The 19336-nt window shown below is 45.6% G+C and overlaps 1 protein-coding gene across 11 annotated transcripts in view; it reads left to right on the forward strand.

The window, feature by feature from the left end:
* LOC129203309 (cytochrome c oxidase assembly factor 1 homolog) overlaps window positions 1-14533 on the forward strand; it is a 53259-nt gene extending 38726 nt beyond the window's left edge. For 10 of the 11 annotated variants that reach the window (XM_054817619.1, XM_054817614.1, XM_054817620.1 and 7 more), the window contains 4 exons: window positions 6392-6494; window positions 9381-9532; window positions 11470-11546; window positions 14200-14533. In XM_054817619.1, the coding sequence (XP_054673594.1) occupies window positions 6401-6494; window positions 9381-9532; window positions 11470-11546; window positions 14200-14296 (420 nt within the window). In that variant the 5' untranslated portion in view covers window positions 6392-6400 and the 3' untranslated portion in view covers window positions 14297-14533. Of the gene's footprint in view, window positions 1-5919; window positions 5943-6391; window positions 6495-9380; window positions 9533-11469; window positions 11547-14199 lie in introns of those variants that run through there. The other variant, XM_054817624.1, reaches the window with a different exon arrangement.
* The last annotated feature ends 4803 nt before the right edge of the window (window positions 14534-19336 follow it).

The following is a 19336-nucleotide window of genomic DNA, read 5'->3' on the forward strand; positions in this document are numbered from 1 at the left end:
CTCTAGTTGTCTCGGAGGATGATCTGGAGCAGGTTGTTGAACTGGCTGGCACATGAACCTGGCCTTCAAAAAGACTGAATAAACTAGGTAGTAGCATCTTTGCATCTTAGGAGAAAAGCAAAAAAGGATTTAGGCACCTGCCTTCATTACCTGCAGTTAGGAAAACAGACTCTATTTCACAGAGGGATAAACCAAGGGATGGCAGGAGAAGGCTCCTCAGACAACAGGAACAGTGACCCCACCATTTCTGTCTGCCCGGCACTGGGGTGTTGCAACAGTCTGCAGGGGAAGAGGGCACGTAGAGAGGTGAAGGTGGGCAGGCAGGAAGAAAAGAAATGCAGCACAGGCGAGCCCACCGGAGGAGGCTGCCTAGCTTAAGAGCACATGGGGAAGTAGTCTGTGACAGTGGAGTACAGAAGATGTATGAAGATATATAAATATATAGAAACGTGCAAATGAGAGCACCCAAGAGAGGAGGAAAAGGAAATGAAACTAAAATATCTGTAGGCATCAGGTCAGGCTTTGTACTAACTGAGCAAGCCACCTGCATTGTAGTGTGTGCCCCAGGAGATGTGATACAAAAATGAGGTGGCTGTTTACAGTCCTTTATCACTCTATGGACTCCTTTCACTTTTCTTGTCATTAGCTAGCAGCAAAGGCAGAAAATAATACAGTTTCACTGGCTTGCCAGTAATCTTCCTCATACATAGAGTTGTCCCTTCAAAGCATTTTAACCAGGGTAAGTTATACATTTCTAGGAGCCAATCCACAAGAAGACCCTGGAAGGGACCATTTCAAAGCTGGCTAAAAAGGTGTTTCACTTCCCTAAATGCCAAAATATGCCTTTTAAGTGCATCTGGAGAAAAAAACACTGAGGGAAGAAAAAAAAAAAAGGTATTACTCCTACTTTTGGTTTGACTGAATTAAGCAAACTTCTTTCCTACAAGTTGCTGAGATTTTGGTGAAGGCAGATAGTACATGCAATGTCTTCGGTATTTCTGAACATGCTGTCAGGAGGCACAATTTGTGCTGTTACTTCTCAGAAATGAGGTAGATAGTATGTTAAGACTATTTCTGTTTAAAAGGGGAAAATAATATGCTGAAATGATCATAGTATCACAGAATGGTTTGGGTTGGAAGGGACCTCAAAGATCATCTAGTTCCAACCCCCCTGCCATGGGCAGGGGCACCCTCCACTACATCAGCTTGCTCAAAGCCCCATCCAACCTGGCCTTGAACACTTCCAGGGATGGGGCATCCACAACCTCTCTGGGCAACCTGTTCCAGTGCCTCACCACCCTCATAGTGAAGAATTTCTTCCTTATATCTAATCTAAATCGACCCTCTTTCAGTTTAAAGCCATTACCCCTTGTCCTGTCACTCCGTGCCCTTGTAAACAGCCCCTCTCCAGCTTTCCTGTAGGCCCCTTCAGGTACTAGAAGGCCACAATTAGGTCTCCCCAGAGCCTTCTCTTCTCCAGGCTGAACAATCCCAACTGTCTCAGCCTGTCCTCATAGGAGAGGTGCTCCTGCCCTCTGATGATTATGATCCCGTTGAAACATTTCTGCTGTACTGTCCTCTCTTTGGTAACAGTACTGATGATGAAGGTGTTTTGTAGACAGTGAGTGTCAAGAAGCTGTCTCTGAAATGTTGTCCTGGTATGTTATTAGTACAAAAATTGGCTCACACCCAAATGCCTTATGGATCTTACAAGATCAATGGATGGGCAAGAGAGCAAGAATGTGAAATACAAGCATGTGTTTGTGCTTGTCTGTGGTTTGCCCTCATCTCCTGTGACTTCAATGACTACCTGGGTGGCTTGCAAAAACCTGGACCTGAGGCTGACTCAAATCCCACCAGCCCAAGGGAAAGTTTCATTGCAGAAGGGTTAGGCAACAGTTCCAGCCTTGAAGTTAGATGCTCAGGTCCATGTTCAGGCCTATTGATAAGTTTTAATTTAATAGTACTCTTTTGCCACACATATTTAGTGTGTCATGCTGACACCTCAGGACTACAGTGGTTCAAAGTGGTTTAAAGGCTCCCAGCTGCTTCTATCAGTGGCCTGGGAATATATTGTCTTGGCTAGGTGGGTAGGCAGTGGCTCAAATTGAGATAGTCCATAGTGATCATGCTGAGTTTGCATGGATCAAGTTGCTTCTCTCTGATTTCAGAGCAGTATTATTGTTTACTGTTCGGTCTGCGATAGCACCCAGAAGCTGGAGGTGCTGGTGGAACTTGGTAGCACCCGAAGGAGGAGAAGGAAGAAGAGAAGGAGGAGGAAATGCCTTCCTCAAAGAACCTGCAGCCCCAGCTCCCTCACTCAGGTCTGAGGCAAATAAGATGAATGTTTGTGGCTTGGTGAAAACGCCCTTGCTTCACTGCTACCTGCCTTCTGTGAAGGTGCCTGAGACCAACCTCTGCCACACAAATTTCAGAGACCAAAACAGAAAACCTGAATTTGCTGAAATAGGGGAGAATCCCTTAAGCCCAGCCTATTTTTAGAAGATTCTCTGTGAAGAAAACAAAGTCTAATTGAAACCAGACTTTATTGTTGCAGTAACCCACCATTTCACATGTGACCCTGGGAATCTTCCACCTCTCTGGGTTTGCTAAATCTTGTTGTTAAGTGCCCAAGTTCTGCTTAGTTTCAAAGTTAAGCCTGAATACTACCTTCTCCACCATATCTCACTCACTATTTTCAAGGCACAAAATGAACATTGCCCTTATTAGGAAGTTCTGCTCTTTAATATGTATTTTTAGAGAACATTACGTATAATGATTTAATATCTCTTCTTTTGGTAACTGTAGGCTCAGTGTTTTTGTGTGTGCTAATCTCTACTTTATCTTTCTTACCGCTGCAAATAGCATGGGGGAAAAGGTGTTTTTGCAGAACAGCGTAGCTTGGAAATTGTGCTTTTTTTAATTACCAGCTGTGAAGAAATCTGTTTTTCCACCAGTTGACTTGCATACTTTTTAGTGGTATAACAGGTTCTGAGGGGAGATCTCCACCACAGATAGCAATGTGAACTTCCCTCCTTAGGAGGCAACTGCAGGTACGATTCTCCTAAATGCATTGTCTTACAGTTACTCCCTTTGTGGCAAATGAAGTCGAGGGGGTTTTGTCCCTCTCTTTAATAGCCTCTATGCTTTGCAGGCTGTAAGTAGTTTTCAGAAAGGCTCAGGACAGGAGGCACATCTCCGAGCATGTCTCTGCTTCCCTTCCCTAGCGAGCCACCTCCATGGCACTTCAGCACAGCAGCAGATGGGAGCAGCAAACAGGGTTGGCCAGAGGGCAGAAATTGTAGCGATGAGTCCTCACAGACAACAGCTCCTTACTATGTTTCAGTCCTCCACAAGCTGATACCATTAGTATCTCCAGTGTCATCATTCAGAAGTCATCAGCAGCTGCATGCTGAGGGACGCTCAAGGATTTGGATGCAATATCTGGACATCCATGCCACAAGGGACCATGATGGCAGGGAAGGGGAGCAGCAGCTCTCCTGTGAGGGATGCACTGGGCGCCAAGGACACCTCTGTCCTCACTTTTGGAGGCTAACATGGAATTGTGGGATCAAAAAGAAGGTTTGCAAGGTCTTGAGAGGCTTGTTAAAACGCGTAGCTCTGAACCTCTTCCTACAACATGCTGTCATAGGACTGGTTTGGGAAAACAGCTGAGAAACAAGTGGGAGGAGAGCATCAAGGGCTAGCCTGAGGATGGCGTGGTCCAGCCTGCGGGCTTTCCACTGCAACTGAAAGCAAGCAACGGAGATATTCTCCCTGTTACAGCAGTGAAGACCTTTGCAGAGCCAGTGCGGGCTTTGCAACTTGGGTTCACCTCAGCCCCCCCACATCCCTGCCTCACCAGGACCAGCAACCGGCAATGGCTGCAAGTGGGGGCAGCACATAAAGAGCAGCCGGGAGTGCTGCATGGGGCAGCAGGGCTTACTGGGATCACCATTTCTCAGCTGCCAAGCTCCCTTGCCAGGTGGCACTGTCTCGGCATGGCACCATTGAGGCACTTGCGGCCGTTGACCTGCTGCAAGCGGAGATGGTGATGAGATCACGCACAAGCACATGACTGATCAGCACGAAGCTCCTCTTACTTTCCATCCCCCTTGTTTGGGTGCAAGCAGACCGTGAGACTTAACAAACCTCAAACCCACTGACAGCAAGTTGCAGAGCCTCTAATTTCCGTCCTTTGCTAGGCAGGTCCCCTGAGCCTCAGTCAAAACCTCCTCCCTGGTGCAAGAGCTCCACGTCTTCCCACTTTTACTCAAACTGCTGGCAGCACCCCCCACCCCCCGCCATTTGCGTTCAATTACCCTGAATTTCATCACAGAAAGCAAATTTTGCCTGGCCGCAGTTTTGAAAGGGGCAAAACCAAATGCCACAAGTCACAGCCTGTTATATCTGATCCACTCTCCAGATTTACCACCTTTTTTTTTTTTTTTTTTTCTTTCCTTCCTCCTCCCTGTTATGTGGTAGTGGTGTCAGATCCTCCTCCTGGCCAGACAGATCTTACGGGAAACTCGATTATTAATCAGATTTTGCAGATTGAGGGGAGGAAAAATAATGTTATAAATTGCTATTTAAGGAAAGTTGCAAACACAAGCGGGCAAGCAGAAAGCTCGCACTGTCCTTGTGAAACGACTGCCACCATTTCTCTGTAAAAACACACTTGTACTTCCTCTGCTGCGACTTCTCATGCTGCTCAAGTTTCCCAGGGGAAGTGAAGAAAACTCATCAGAGAAATACATCAGGAGTGAGAGAGATGATAGCTGACTGTACCAATGGCACAATTTGGGGATTTTTGGGGCATAAAATGGACATAATACCCACATGCTTCTCTGGGTTGCTATCATTACTAGCCATCTCTAAATTTGAAGTAAATTAAACAGTAAACTTAAATACTTAAAAGCTCTTAAAATCAAGGGAACTAGTTAACAAGGAAAGCCTTCGATTAAGGGATAGCACGTGTTACGATTGAGTGCTAGTGCTGATGGGGCAGCAGATGAAAGTTGTACCTGGATTGCATTCACGATTTCCCTCAAGCTAGAGGACGCAAGAGATGGCGTGCAGGCATGTCAGCAGAGCAGTGAGCAGAGGGAGGCTGCCCGTGTCACCCTGACCCGGCCACGATGGAAAGGAGTCCTGACATTTGTCTCTCCACCCTCTCTAAACTGTGGTTCTCGGCTGAGCAATACCTGACTAACGCATACCTGAGGGGTGCTAGAGGTGGTTTTCACAACAGGACTCAAACGGCCTTGCCCAGGTCACATTTCTGTAACTGGTTTGGGCCTTGGTTTATTAACTGGCTCTTGCTGAGTGTAACACAAGTCACACCATTCGTGGCACAAGGATCGACATGTGAAGCCTTTGGGATTAGAAATCCCATACAGCTTCCCCAAGTATTCAGATGTCTATGTGCCTGCATCAAAAAGGGCAGCATTTTGCTATTTTTTTTTTTTTTAAATTTTTAATTGCTGTCAAGACCATTCCTCCCTACCATCCCAGCTGTGAGAGAAGCAAGAGCATAAGCCGATACTTGGATGCTCAGTCAAGTCCTATCCTGCCACAGCCTGAAGCAACACGCTACTCTCCCACTGACAACTCAGTTCGACTCCTACTAACCTGCTGTGGGCAGGAGCGTTAGCTCAGGCTCTTCAGGCCACACGGTCCCCCTATTACCCAAACTGTGGAAGTGTTTAGTTGATTGACTTTCTCAGAAGTGTTTCTTATTCTGCTGGGTCATTCATTCAAATGCCAAAATTGTGACTCATTAAAAGGGCAAGCTTGGGCTGGGGGCGGTACAGGAAGGAAGAAAAATAGCTTGCAAGAACCTTCCTGTTTATCCACGGCTTGGGAAAAAAAACAACACAACAGAATACACACACCCTGGCTCCATTATCTTTGCTGGCACAGCATTGGCTTGGCTCTGTCCGGTACCACTTCAGGCCAAATCCAGCCCTGCTGCAAGCGTCTTTACTTTAGAGGAGTTTACTCGAGAGAGAAATCCGGCCCCCGGAGCCTGAATGCTGGCAGTGTGCGAGCGAGCGCACAGGCACCCGGAGCCCCCACGACAATGCGCCATGGTGCTGGCCCCCGGCCACACCGGGGAGGTCATTTTCTTCTCGGCAATTAGCAAAGTGGTGGCATCGCTAAAAGAAGTTGAATAAACACATTCAACCCGGCTGGGTCCCTGGTTTGCTCTGTTCTCACCACCCTTCCTTCTGGGCGCGCAGTGGGGCCCCAGCAAGCGAGAGCCCGATGCCTGTGCTGCGTGCTTTCATTCAGGCCTGCTTGGAAGGCTTGTAGGAAAGGGCGGGCGGGGGGGGAAGTAACCCGTTAGCTTTCTTCTTTTACAACAAAAATCTTCCCTTTTTCTTTTCAGGGAGGAAAAATGCCAGCTTCTCTAAGAAAACTGAAGCAAATGGCTGTTTTCATGGGACTGTTCAGCAGCGGGGGATGCATCGTGATGTATAATCTTATGCAAAGTAAGCCTTGGTGCTGTTAGCAACCTTATTTCTCCTCTGCCCCTTTCATTTGCTTTTGTGTAGCAGGGAAAATAGCAGCATGCAAGATGTGAAAAGCAGATGAAACTAAGGGAAGTGTGGCTGAGCCTCTGGGTTCTGCCTTCCTGGGTTCCACTTTGTTCAGCCCCAGGGCTGCTGCTCTCCCAAGCACTACTACATGAATCTCCAGAGGGGGGTATCGCATAGGAAGCAGGCTGCTGTGGTCAGGAGAAAGTCTGGTTTCTGGGGGAGGTTCCTGAAGGTGAGGGCAAAGTGAAAGCTTAGGCAGTAATGCAGGTTTCATTTCTTACTGAGATTTTACAACTGGGCAGGAAAAGAGGACCATCTGTGAGAAGGTATTAAAGTCTAGTGGCTTTATCTGTAAATCTTTTTATGGTGCTGGCTCTTAAACACAACATGGCTGTGGAGTGCTACGACATCATCAGTTTCTCCTGAATGAAGGGCAGATAAGAATGGTCAGATTTGAGAAGACCAGAACAAGGAGAGAAAAGCTAGACAGGTGCCATTCCAACCCAAACCATTCTATGATTGTTGTTTATAGACAGCTCCAGTCACTACATGTCTTTGGCCAAGAATCCCAATTATTAGTCCAAATATTAGATGTTTATTTTTTCTAAAATTGTTTCTAGATATTTAGTATCAGACCAGAAACAGGCTTTGCTTCTCTCTCAGGAAGTGCTATAGGCCTCTTGGCCCTGTGCCTCTCCCTTGCTGGTACTATCAAATGATATTGCTTTTCACCTGCACATATATCAGAGGATGCTGCCAGAAAAGTGTAGCCAAGCCTGTTCCTCAAGCCTTCAGATAAGCTCTGAAACCTCCCCTTCATTTTACACGTATTAATAACAAATCAGACAAGACTGGAAAGCAGGCTTCAATTTTAGGCAGCTCATGCCCTCAAGCTCTGGAGTATATGACAGATATATGATCCTCTTACACTTTAAAATATTGAATCTGGCTTTAACAAGGACATTAGCATTTTTTTAATTTTCAGCTTTAGCATTGTTATCTAGAAGTCTTGCGGGGGGAAGTCACCCCCTGTGCTACACAGGAAGTCAAAGGGTTCATTCCCCGCATCACTTAGCGGTGTGATCAAGGGGCACAACATGACAACTACTTCTTGCTCTTGCAATATCAGTGGCACGGAGTAGCTGCCTGAATACTCTCTGACAAGCCAACCAGGCTTGGACACTTTCTGCAGCAAAGCATGTCCTTCTGTAGCCTCCAAAAGACAGGGGAGTCACACTGGGAGCCTTCCTCCCTCGGCCCATGCCCAGGGCTATCCCAGTGCACGGAACTGGCCCATACTGGAACCTGTAAAGACAAGTGGCTTTCATAGTGGTAGGAGCAGGGGGAGGTGGGTGCTTCCCTCCCCTTCCTTCAGGGTGAAGGGAAGATTGCAACCGCGTGGTTTCTATGGAAGCTTGTACACTCAGGTAATCCTGTTTCTATTTATTCCCTTCACCTCCACGCCCTCCTCAGGGGAGCAGTCTCCCCAGCCAACCCCAGCATCCTTTCAGCTCTCCTACTGAAAATGTGTGGACAAACAGATTAGTCAGAGATTTTATGTCCAATACACGAGATGCTAACAAGGAACAGCCGAGAAGGAGCACCAGGAAACTCAAACCTGCAGGATGAGCACAACATACTTTTAACATGGTCTGAGTGGCTGCTTGCCATGACCTGTAGGCACTAAAGGGCTGGTGTGCTGCAACCCCTTTTGCTGGAGCTCCTTAGGATGGCCCAGGGGGCTGGAGAGGACCAGTGCAGACTGCAGCCTAGCAAAGCTGTTTCTATGCCAACTGGATGCTGCTGGCTCATAGGGAATGTCTCTAATGAAGGAGAGAGGGCAGCATCCTTCTGCCTCTAAGAGTAATACCAACAGTCAAGAGACCAGGAAACAAACCTTACACCTTGTTTTAAACTCTTTGGAAGGTGAGAGCAAAGTTGCCACAGTAGGATTTTCACACATGCATACTCTTAGCTTAAGTCTGCACTTCTCGATGTCAAGAGAGTGAAGTTAGGCTGGTGTGAAGCACATCTGGAAATCTCAGCAGGCAAGCCTTTAAACTATTTATAAGCAAGTCTCTGCCTCTGTAAAGAGGGTCGGTACATTTCTAGCTTCAGCGCTGCACTGTGCAGTGGTCACCAATTGACAGCATTTCCCAGCTATACGTAGTAACCAGACATTGATAAATAGCAATTTACTACAGTTGCCCTCCATATGCCAACACTGCAGCATCCAGCCTACTATGCTATTGTTGCTGCTTGGCCATTAACTCTAACGGCACTTCTTTGTGCCTCCCTCCTAATGCACCGGTCAGTAGAGGTGCAGCTTCATGGCTGCCACTTGAAAAGCTGTATTGAGACCACAGCACGAGTTTTACAGCAGCAGCAGCTGTTCCCGTCTCACACCAATGTCTGCAAAATATTCTCCCTTCTTAAAGTATTTTCTGTACCTCCTTTAAAAAAAAAAAATCAGAACATTTTCAGATATTCATCCTTATGCTTTTTTCCCTTTTTTTTAAATTTCTTTTAGATAACAAATGTACAAAAATCAGGGAGACAGAGCCATAAGCTGAACTGTATATCAGAATGTAACAGGCTGTATTCAGAGCCCTCTTCACTTAAGCAAGCTGAATAACATTACAGATCAGCACTGCTTCTCTGATGTAAGGGCGTGTTTCCTCCTTTAGCCAGATTTCTCCTAATTAATAGTTTCAGAGTGTTTTTCAGGGAGGGTGTGGTAGTCTGGAAGAAACATATTTTTTCTTTTTTTTTTTCCTTTTCACTTATGTTTTGATTTTAAGTGGACAGTCTCCTCACTACCCTGTTTCTCTCACCTAGAGAGTTTTGCCAGGACCCAGTATTATCAACAGGCTTTGGAGAAATTGAACAGCAGTCCCGATGCACTGGAAGCTCTGGGTGCCCCCCCTCTTAAGGTTCACAACATCCAACTGATGGATAGGAGTAACCTCGTGGACTCAGAAAGAGCACAGGTAACGCTGGGGATGTGGTGTCACAGGGTGGCTTCCCAAGGCACAGGGTGATAAGAGATCAGCTAAGGGATTTTCAGCAGGTGACAAGTGACTTGGGGTACTGGAAGGCAGTAGGGTGGGATGCCAGTTGATTTGGAAGAAGAATGGATTTCCAGAGCATAAATCTATGCTCTAATGCAAGAGACTAGAAACAGCAAGAGCAGCATCTTCACGTTGTGCTATACAGGCACATCACAGAACGCCAAGGGACCTCCCGAGTCAGTCAATCCTCTCCTGCTATTGTAAGCTACAAAATCACATTCAGAAACTAATCAAGACCCATCTTTAAAATAGAAGCTGCTTCCCTCTTCTTCCCATATACATCCCACGCTGGTTTTTAAAGCTTTATTCAGAACAGAGATTTATAGCTGCTCACCAGCTACGCTGTGGTACAGCACAAATGGCGTGGGTTTTAAAAGCACCTGTAAGTCTGTACCACAGAGGACGGACAGCCGGTGCGGGGCTGAGCACTGGGGTTACGTAGTGACCGGAGAATGCTGCACTGGGTGCTGAAGTGTTGCACAAGGCTGCCTTGCATCAGCCCAGCGTTGGGGCGAGGCAAACCTGGCAAACACAAGTCCACTTCCACTCTGGGTTGCTGTCTGAATAGGACTTTCCATCAGTGTTTTTACCCCTTAATCCAGGCTGCTTTTCCCTGGTTTTGCTGGTGACGCAAAATGTCCCTGGTGACCTCTCTGGGCAACTCCCTGAGGGTTCTCGTCACATTTGAATCATTTTGTTCTTCCTGGTGACTAGTTTTGAGTCCAGGGGACCAAGCAAGGCCAGTAAGGAATGGGGCAGATGGTGCAGTGAAGGAAGGGGGACTGTCAGGGCAAGAAAAATCAATCTTTAACCAAATCCCGTAAAATTCCATTTTCCATCTCACTCCAGCTAAGCTTTACCCATGTGAAAGCCAAAACGTTTCCCCATTTCCTGGGTTTTAGAGTTTCTACAAGGTAACGTATCGAAGGCCAGAAAAAGTGTGGGAAAAGCACACAACCTCTTATGCTGATTGAAAAGAAAAAGAGAACCTGTCCTACTGATGTTTTCCTGCATCATCTTTTAAGAATGCTGATTGCTCGGGTGACTCAGGGTGAAGTCAAACTTCTGCCAACCTCACCCAGGACACAAACCATCAACTTTCTTCTCCACTTTTTCATGCTCATGAGCATTCATGTTCTCATGAAATAAACTAGTTAATCATCATTAATAATTATATCATAGATCAATTTACTGGGTCTATAACATCCCTATAGGCTCCTGCCTGTTGGGCCAGTTGGAGAACCCTTGGCATTTTCCTTTTGTGATTGCAGTACCACCCAACGCTACACTTGAAACATTTCTTTTATTCAAACATTAAGCCAAGTGCAATTAGCTGTGGTTGGTGCTGCAGTTCCTAGCTTTGTTTGTTAAACAACTGAGTGGTAGAATTGGTGACACTGAGGAAAAAAAAAAATCATTGACCATCTCATTTCCTTGATGCATGTTAATGAACTGATCTGTAGAGCATCTCAACCTACAGGCTTCTTACGGTTATGGGAAGCTCTAGCACAGTGCAGGTCACCTCTGGATCACCATGCATTCTGGTAAGGAAAGGTGTTTGCTCATAAATATTTCAGAGAGTGAGTGGTTTTCCCTGGGGGTTGCAGCTGTAACACAGTAAATTCTTTCAGTAGAGAGAGATTAATGTATGGCAGAGCAGGCATACTTGTATAGCCATGCACACGTTAGCCATTTGAAAAGCTTAGTGAAACTCTGAAATACATTAAAAAATAAAATTAGGGTTTAAGTTAAAAGGGAGGTGTTGCCTCTTTGTAGAAGGAGCAAACATTTATTTGAGCAACATGTTTCACTGAATCTTTAACATACTTTTATATCTTTACTTTACATATCTGCAGATAAAGTTACCAGTATCTGGAACAAAATCAGCGGGGTACCTCTATATTAACTCAGAGATGGACCACTCCCATCAATGGTGCGTACTGGGAAAAACGTATAGACGCAGGGAGAGCAGTGGTAGGAGAAAAGAGTGGAGCAGGATATTTGCTTTAGTCATCCGTGTTGCTGAGATCATGCACACAAGGGAAGAGGAAATTCATGTCTGAAGGTCTTGTGAAAGGTTATTACCGTCATTACAACAAAAATGGAAATTAGTTGAGAAATATATTGAATTCATCCCTATGAATACAAACAGAACAACATGAGCCATTCATTTGCATGAAATGCTTTCTACAAACTATAGCTCAGTATGCATACAAATACTGTGAGCCAAGGTAACGTATTGTCCGCTCCCGCCCCTCCTCCCCAGGAGGGTGCAAAGCCGTTGAAGAGCAGTCCTAACTGTAGTCTAGTATCATGCATTGCAGCAGGGGAATTATCTTACACATTACATCAGAGCCTATCAAGGTGAGCTAAAAATCATGCAGGATGTTTTTCAAGCTATCCAAGAAACACAGTCTTTATAGTTAAAAAAGTGCCAGAACAGATATATAGTAGCAACTTTACAGTTTTGTAATACTGAAGCCTGAAAGCCTCTCTTGTTCAAGGGTAAACTGATTCCTTGAACTGAGCAACAAATTACTTCATGAATTCAGAGTCCATCTTCCATTGCAAAAGAGGAAATTTGATTAGATACAAACCTCCTCACAAGTACTTGTTCTCGGAGTTTGTTAGGCACTTCTGTTAGCTCTATTTAGAAACCTATGGTGGCTCGGCTGCCACCAGCCATATGGTAATGTTTTCTTTTCATAATTAGATGAGCACAACTTATTATATTTCTCTTCTGAATCGCTATGGGAAATAAGGTGTAAAGCGATGGAAGGAAGACACTAGGCTGAGACTTGAGAGGCTCAGGGCCAGACCTGGCCTCCTCCCTAGTGAGGGGAGATACTCCCAGAGGTCCTCAGCCACCTTTCTTGCACACCTACGCTTCCCTGGGCACCTGGGCTCTGATCTCCTCACCATCCTCTCCTCACAGATGAGGGGACATAACAGTTCCCTCCTGTTTCACCCAGTTACTGTGAGGATAACTGAAGATTGCAAGGTATTCAACTACAGTAGTAACTGAAGTGCATACATCTCTGAGTTTTGTTTTCAAATGACTTCTCACACATTTCCATCTGCAAGCTTAAGAGGAAAAAGAGAAAGAAAAAGAAAAAAAAGCATCTTCTGTAAAAGGGTTTGTGGCAGACAGATCTGTCAAACTCAACTCTCTTGACTTACATGTGAGGTCCTGCGCACAGCTTTACTTGAAGGTAGGCAGGACTTGGTGTCCTTGCACCCAGCTGAGGAACTAAGAGTAAAAATGGCTTGTTCCCAGCTGCTCCACAAAAGAGTGCGTGAAATCCCTGAGATAAATAACAAATGGGACATCCTGGCGTGGCTCTGCAGAGCGTGCAAATGGGTGCTTGCAGTGGAAATGCAGGAGGCAACCAGAATATTATAGGCAGAATAAAACTGCACCAGGAGGTGACCTCTCTCTGCAGAAGTAGTTGAGGCTCCCACCCCACTGAAATGCTTCGGACTGAGTGAGCAGTCTGGCATCGGGGGGGTTTGTTGTTGTTGTTGGTTTGTTTTTTTTTTTTTTAATAACTACATAAATAAAGGCAGGCAACTGAAGAAAAGTGAAATTGGGAGTACACGAGATGGTTTGAACCTGGGAGGGAGCGTTCGCTCAGTTGCGGGCAGTGCAGGGATGGGAAGGGCACCCGGAGGCGAGGGCAGCCAAGGCAGCAGTCCTGCAAAGTGACACTCGCCTGTCCCAAAGCGAGTGGAGGGAAGGGCTGAGACCCCAGGCCATGCTGAGGGGAGCAACCAGTTACTCCTTCAAGCCCTGTTTTAAATGATGCAGTTGCTTGTCCCGGGTCGGATGGAGGCGGAGGGCTGGTGAGGGAAGAGCCCTGCCACAGAACCATTGCACAGAGGTGCAGCAGCCTAATTACCTAATTGTATGTACTTGGCACCGACTCTAGCAAAAGTAGAGCTGGGCGAGCGCCAGGAGCTTTTGAAAAAAAATCCTATCTTAGTACTCCGCAATAATAGTCCTTCCCAGCTGGAAAAGCAGCAGGAGCAGTCTCACAGAAGTGGGTTTAGAGCAGAGCTTAGAGGAAGGAAAAGGCTCCCCCTCAGCCTCCAACAAATGCAGTTTCCCCTTTCCTTTGAGTAACCACGTTCATACCCCGTCAGGGTTTCAGCAGTCACATTGAGTTACCGCACAGTGTTCAAACTCTTCCAAGCCAGGATAATTCCTTAGCAACACAGTCTGGCTCCAAGGCTGGAGAGAGGCAGAGCAAGGAATGCACCCGCAGGATGGAGAGGAAGAAAGGCACTGGGTCGGGGCCGGGGGAAGAATGTCCTGTCTAAAAATAGCTGGCAGGACTTTATTCGGGTTGCAACAAATAAGAACACACATCCCAGACCTTTAAATCTGGGCTGCACTACGCTGTTAAGGAAAAAAGCTTTCAGAAGCTGACACTCACAAAGCAAGTTTTAAAACACTTAAGAGAATTTTTAAAAGCGATGAATGCATGGAATGATTTGTTTCCCTGTGCCAGCTGTTTCTACCCCAACTTTACTACTATATTAAAAGTGATTGAAACAAGTTAAAAATCTCTTTTGGTTTGTGTCAGCTGGTGCCTTCAGGATGTCACCTTGAAACTGCGGGATGGTCAGAATATTCCAGTTTACCACTCCCCCGTGGAAAGCATCGGTGTGCAAGAAGGTTAAAAAAAAAAAAAAATCAAAGGCAGCTGCTTCTCCACCTCCCCTTGGGCCGAAGGAGCCATTAATCGATTGCATCCCGCTGTGTCTGTGAATGTCACTTGTGACAACTGTGCACAATTTCACTTAAGTGGGTGCTTTCAAGACAATTTTCTCTCTAAGACTGATCTCATTATTGTCATAATTGTAATTTCTTTCTTTTGCTGGTTTATTTATGTCCTCAGCAGAAGCCTAAAATAAATATCTTGCAAAAGACTTGCTGTTGCAGGAGTCATGTGTTATGTTCTCTGTGTGCTAGGATTATGAATTTGAGATAAATAAATGAACTGCCAAGACATTGAGATTTTCTACAATCGTAGCCCAAAGTCAGGACAGCTGGGCTGCTCCATCATGATGAGAAGACCAAGTCAGCTTCTCAAAGTGCTCGTCCTCACTGCTTCCATTTTCCCGTTTCTCAACAAGGTGTTACTTAAAGCAGGAGGGACAAAGCAGTGAAGGTGGAGCTCAGCAGCAGCCCCCTCCACTCCTAATGAATAAGTCACATATCAGATAGATTTGCACCCTCTCAGTCATCATTAAAAAGCTCACGAGATAGCCAAGGCCACTCATCATAACAGGAATTCCAGGAAGAGGCTCACTACTCACACTGCCCATGCTAAGGGTTACTCAGAAGCCACTGCTGTTTCACACCAGCTCTGCCCAACACGAGTTCGGGAGGGCACATTCACTCCCCCACTTCTGCTCAGGGAGGAGGACACTCAGGAGGTGCAGAACAGGTAAAAGACTTAACACAAGATTTTGATTTTGCCTTGATTCTGTCAAGGCAGCAGCTCAACCAGAGGTAGAGAATTGCCTGTCCCCAGAAGAAAGTTGAGGAACGGGGGAAACACACACACAGAGCAAATTTCCACCACCCCCACCCCCCCAACTGCACATTCTAACAAACTGTAAAGCCTAAGGCACAGTCTGAGAAAATGAAGAGACATGTAACTGATATGCCTTCATACCCTGAAGTAACATGCGAGCCACTAAGCACGTCCGGAAGAAAGAGTGTCTTGGATTTATTGTAACAGAGCAGGTTAATCAAGATGGGCTAGTGAAAGCCCAGAGCTTACACCACTTAACTCCCTTTTTCTGCCCCCCTCCATCATGACATCCAAATCTGAGTCCTAGAAATCCACCAAAGGTACAGCAATACAAAACTTTTCAAGGGTAATTAGTAATAGATGGAGAAGGGAGAGCTGGAGCAAAGAATTGTTAGACCAGCAAGCATTTCCATGCTCAGCAATGACCCAGCAAAGTGGGCAAGGTACTTTGGAACAAGTCTGCAGAGCAAATGCCAAAGCAAGTGGAGGGAGAAACCAGAAGGCCACAGCAACAGTATCTGTGACAAAAGGTTTTACAAGAAAAAAACAAAACAAAAAAACCAACAAAAACACTCCAGATTTAGTTTGGGATTCACAAAGAGCTGCCCAGAATGAACAGCAGCTGTGGGACCTGATCCAGCCCATATAAATGCCCAACACGCCAGGGGAACGATTAGGATGAATCAAGGAGAGACAGCATGTCCCAGCTTTAATATTGAAATCACTGCTATCTGGTTTCACAAAATAAAATACAAGCAGTGTGACTTAAAAACATTAGCCTCGCACTACTGCAGCCTACCTAGTAAGAAAACCACTTGGGAGACATAGAGGTCTCCTTGCCACCTGGTATCTCAGAGCTTGGGCAACTCTGACTTTTGGTCACTGTAGAAGTTTGGTCAAAACAATTGACAAGGCAAAGCCAAATCAACCACTTCACCCCCATCAATTATCACTTCCCTGGCTGCAGCTTTGACTCGTTCCCCATGTCCAAAGAAGCTATGGCTGCAAGAGCCATGCCAGCCCATGCAGTGCCTCCCTATGTCTGTGCTAGGAGCAGCTAGCACACATGTCCATTCACCTGCCTCTTGTCACCACTGTGCACTTAGTAAGCCTGGGACCTGCAGCAGCTGCAAGGTGGACAAGTGTCCAGGAAACCTGGCCACAACCACCCCAGGCTGCAGCACAATTCTTGCTCACCACCCTCCTGACTCTTCAGCCGGCATGTGCAATATCCCACTCTGACTCCACAAATTGCTGCGCCACAATACCACCACCTGGCCTGGCTCTAACCCTGGTTATCCCAGGCCTGAGGGAGAGATCCCCACAAAAACTTTACCATTACCACTGGAGATTTTATTACCTTGCTTGGGGGAAGCAGAGCTTGCAAAGAGGTTCTGTCTCTCACTTTGCCCTTAGAGACCTAACAGAGCACTCCTTTAACTTTGAGCACTCGTGGTCATCGTAACTAACCCCTGGGTTCATCAAAGCTGTGAAGATGGACAGTATCATCATATCATACTAATGTTTCTCTAAATCGAACCTTTAAACCTGGAGAAGGAAGAAAGCAGTGGGTGGAGCTAGAAGCCAGCAGATCAGTAGAGTGTGACAAAAGAGCATTCACATCCCCACTTTCGTTTCACTAATAGCAAACACAGAATTTCTTACCTCTTGAGCTTGAAGAGCCTCAGAAGCCACTTCCTCTCTGAGCTCTTTTTAAGATGCACACATCCAAAGGGAGGAAAAAAGCAGCAAGGTGGTGTGTTCAGTGCCAAGTTGCTTCAGCCACGCAGTTCCTATTAAATACACCACAGCCCACTGTGGCTGCTTTCAGAGAGGACACAGGTGCAGCAGGAGCAGCCAAGAGAGCTGGAGCATGCCAGGAAAACAGGGAGAGCAAAGGTCTCAGAACCACCAGCAGCTGCTGAAAGCCCAAATAACTTCAAGAGGGCACCTGGGCACCCCTCTTTCCCATGCAGTCTTTTCTTCTAAGGAACACCAGAGGAGAAGATTAGGTTGTATTTAACTTCATTATGTCATTGAAGTACTAATTCGTTATAATTATATTGTGTTTCATGTCACTCAACACTGGTCTGGACAATCATTTCATTTTTATTGAGAAAATATTAATCTTTTGATGAAAGACCCTAAAACTCCCAGTTAAACTCCTTTAGAAAGCCTTTTTTTTTTTTTCCTAGTCACAGGATGGTCAAGGTCAGGAGGAGCCTCTGGAGATCAGCTAGTCCAACTGCCTCACTCACAGCAGGGTCAGCTAGAGCAGATTGTCTGGGACTGCATCTGTTCAGGGTTTGAAGCTCACCACAACTTCTTTGTGACTCCACAACCTGTGGACAAGCTGTACCAGTGTTCCACCATTCATCATAGTAAAAAAATCTTTTTCTTGTGTTTCAGTGTGTGCCCATTGCCTCTTGTCCTACCACTGAGACGAACCTAGCTCCATCTTCTTGGCTCTTCCCCCACAGGTATTTATACACACTAAGATCCCTCCCAAGCCTTCTCTTCTCCAGGTGCCTCGGCCTCATTAACAGATGCTGCAATCCTTTAATCATCCTAATCATTTTAAGTATGTTAAATAATTTCTTTTAAATTGCCCGGAAAATTTGCATGGTTCCTTTTCCAGCTGTTGGTGTGGTTAAAACAACCATCATCTTCATGAACTTTGCTGGATTAAATGTTTGTTTCTTACTCTCTAGTTTGATGTTAATAGCTTCTGCCAGGCAGTCATCACCCTCGAGGAAACTCTCAAGGTGGCAGGCTGTTCAGGGCAAGAACTTATTTACAGCTGAGGAACAATAAACAAATACTGTTTAGCAGACTGTTACAATGCTCGCACCTGCTTGAGTTGGACCTGACTAATACACAGGGGCTCTATAAAACCAGGTGTTTTAAAAGCACTAGCTTCAAAAAAAGATAAGCAGGCTGATGCATTCCCTTTTCAGTATGCCTCCCCAGGTAGTGATATGCTTTTGTCCAACTTACAGGTCTGTCAGTTCACTTCCTAGCTTGGGCAGGTATCTTGCATTGACAGGGAACATCAGTCATTCGGATTCACCTCCCTTTTAGAAATGAGGATGCAACCAGTTCTTCCCCAGCATCTGCCTGCACCTTGTCTGCTTGTCAAAGCAAAATAATTTTTCCTGCATGTTTTCTGCAAAATTTGCTACAAAGTTCCCTGCAGCACAGCCCAGGCAGTCTGTAACACCAGTGGTGATGGAGACCCGTCACATTCTTGATGTTACTTTGGAAGATGTGTCACACCTGGCTAAACACCATTGGTTCATTTTATGCAGTATATAAAATGCTAGAATCATATAATTTCTTGAGCAATCTAATGCAGTTTCTGTTAATTGGCTTTCCCAGAAGATTTAGAAGGAAGCACCTTTATTCAGTAACTTCTGTGAGACAGCCTTTGCCTCTCTTCACTTGTAAAGGCAGGAACTTCCACCCAGCAATTAAGCAGACCAGCTGGATCTCACAGGGCGCTACTGGAAGATGGCAGCCAGTAAAGCGATATCCCAACAGCTCGGGAGATTCTCCTGTAAGGATTAGTTAAAAGGCAGCTGTGTAATTCAGTCTGGACACTGGGATCACAAATTAATCAAAGAGCTGGGGTACGCAGATTTCAACCCATCGCCAGCTTAACTGTGATTCTGATCATGCAAGCAAGCAAAGACTCAATGCAATTAAGTTCTCTGTATTTACAGCAAAAAAAGATAATCGCTTCAAGTAAAGTTCTCTTTCCCCTAATTTTGCAATAACTGTTGTGGTCCTAAATGCTCTTCTTTGCTTTGACAAATCCTAACCTTTTCTTAAGAGAGATTTTATCACACCTATAGGGACTTTTTTCTGTTTTATAAAGCTTCCAGGTTGTATTTTTATGGAACCAAAATATTTTACATTTACAGAACTATACAGTTGTCGGCTGTCTTATAACAGGAGCAATTAATGAAATTAAGCAGTGTTAAAAGAGGAAATGCCTTTCCATGGAAGAGGAAATACTTTTCTCACCCAGCATCTAGTCGATGCTCTGACTTTCCCCACAGGAACTCCCATCAGGCAAATAACACCATTCTGGACACAGCGCACCTTGGAAGGGATATGAAAGTTTCACTGCTTCAGAGCACACATTTCAGTATGATTTGTTAAACCTGGATTAATCCCG

This window comes from Grus americana, chromosome 2 (assembly GCF_028858705.1).
Source record: "Grus americana isolate bGruAme1 chromosome 2, bGruAme1.mat, whole genome shotgun sequence".
Taxonomy (NCBI): Eukaryota; Metazoa; Chordata; class Aves; order Gruiformes; family Gruidae; genus Grus; species Grus americana.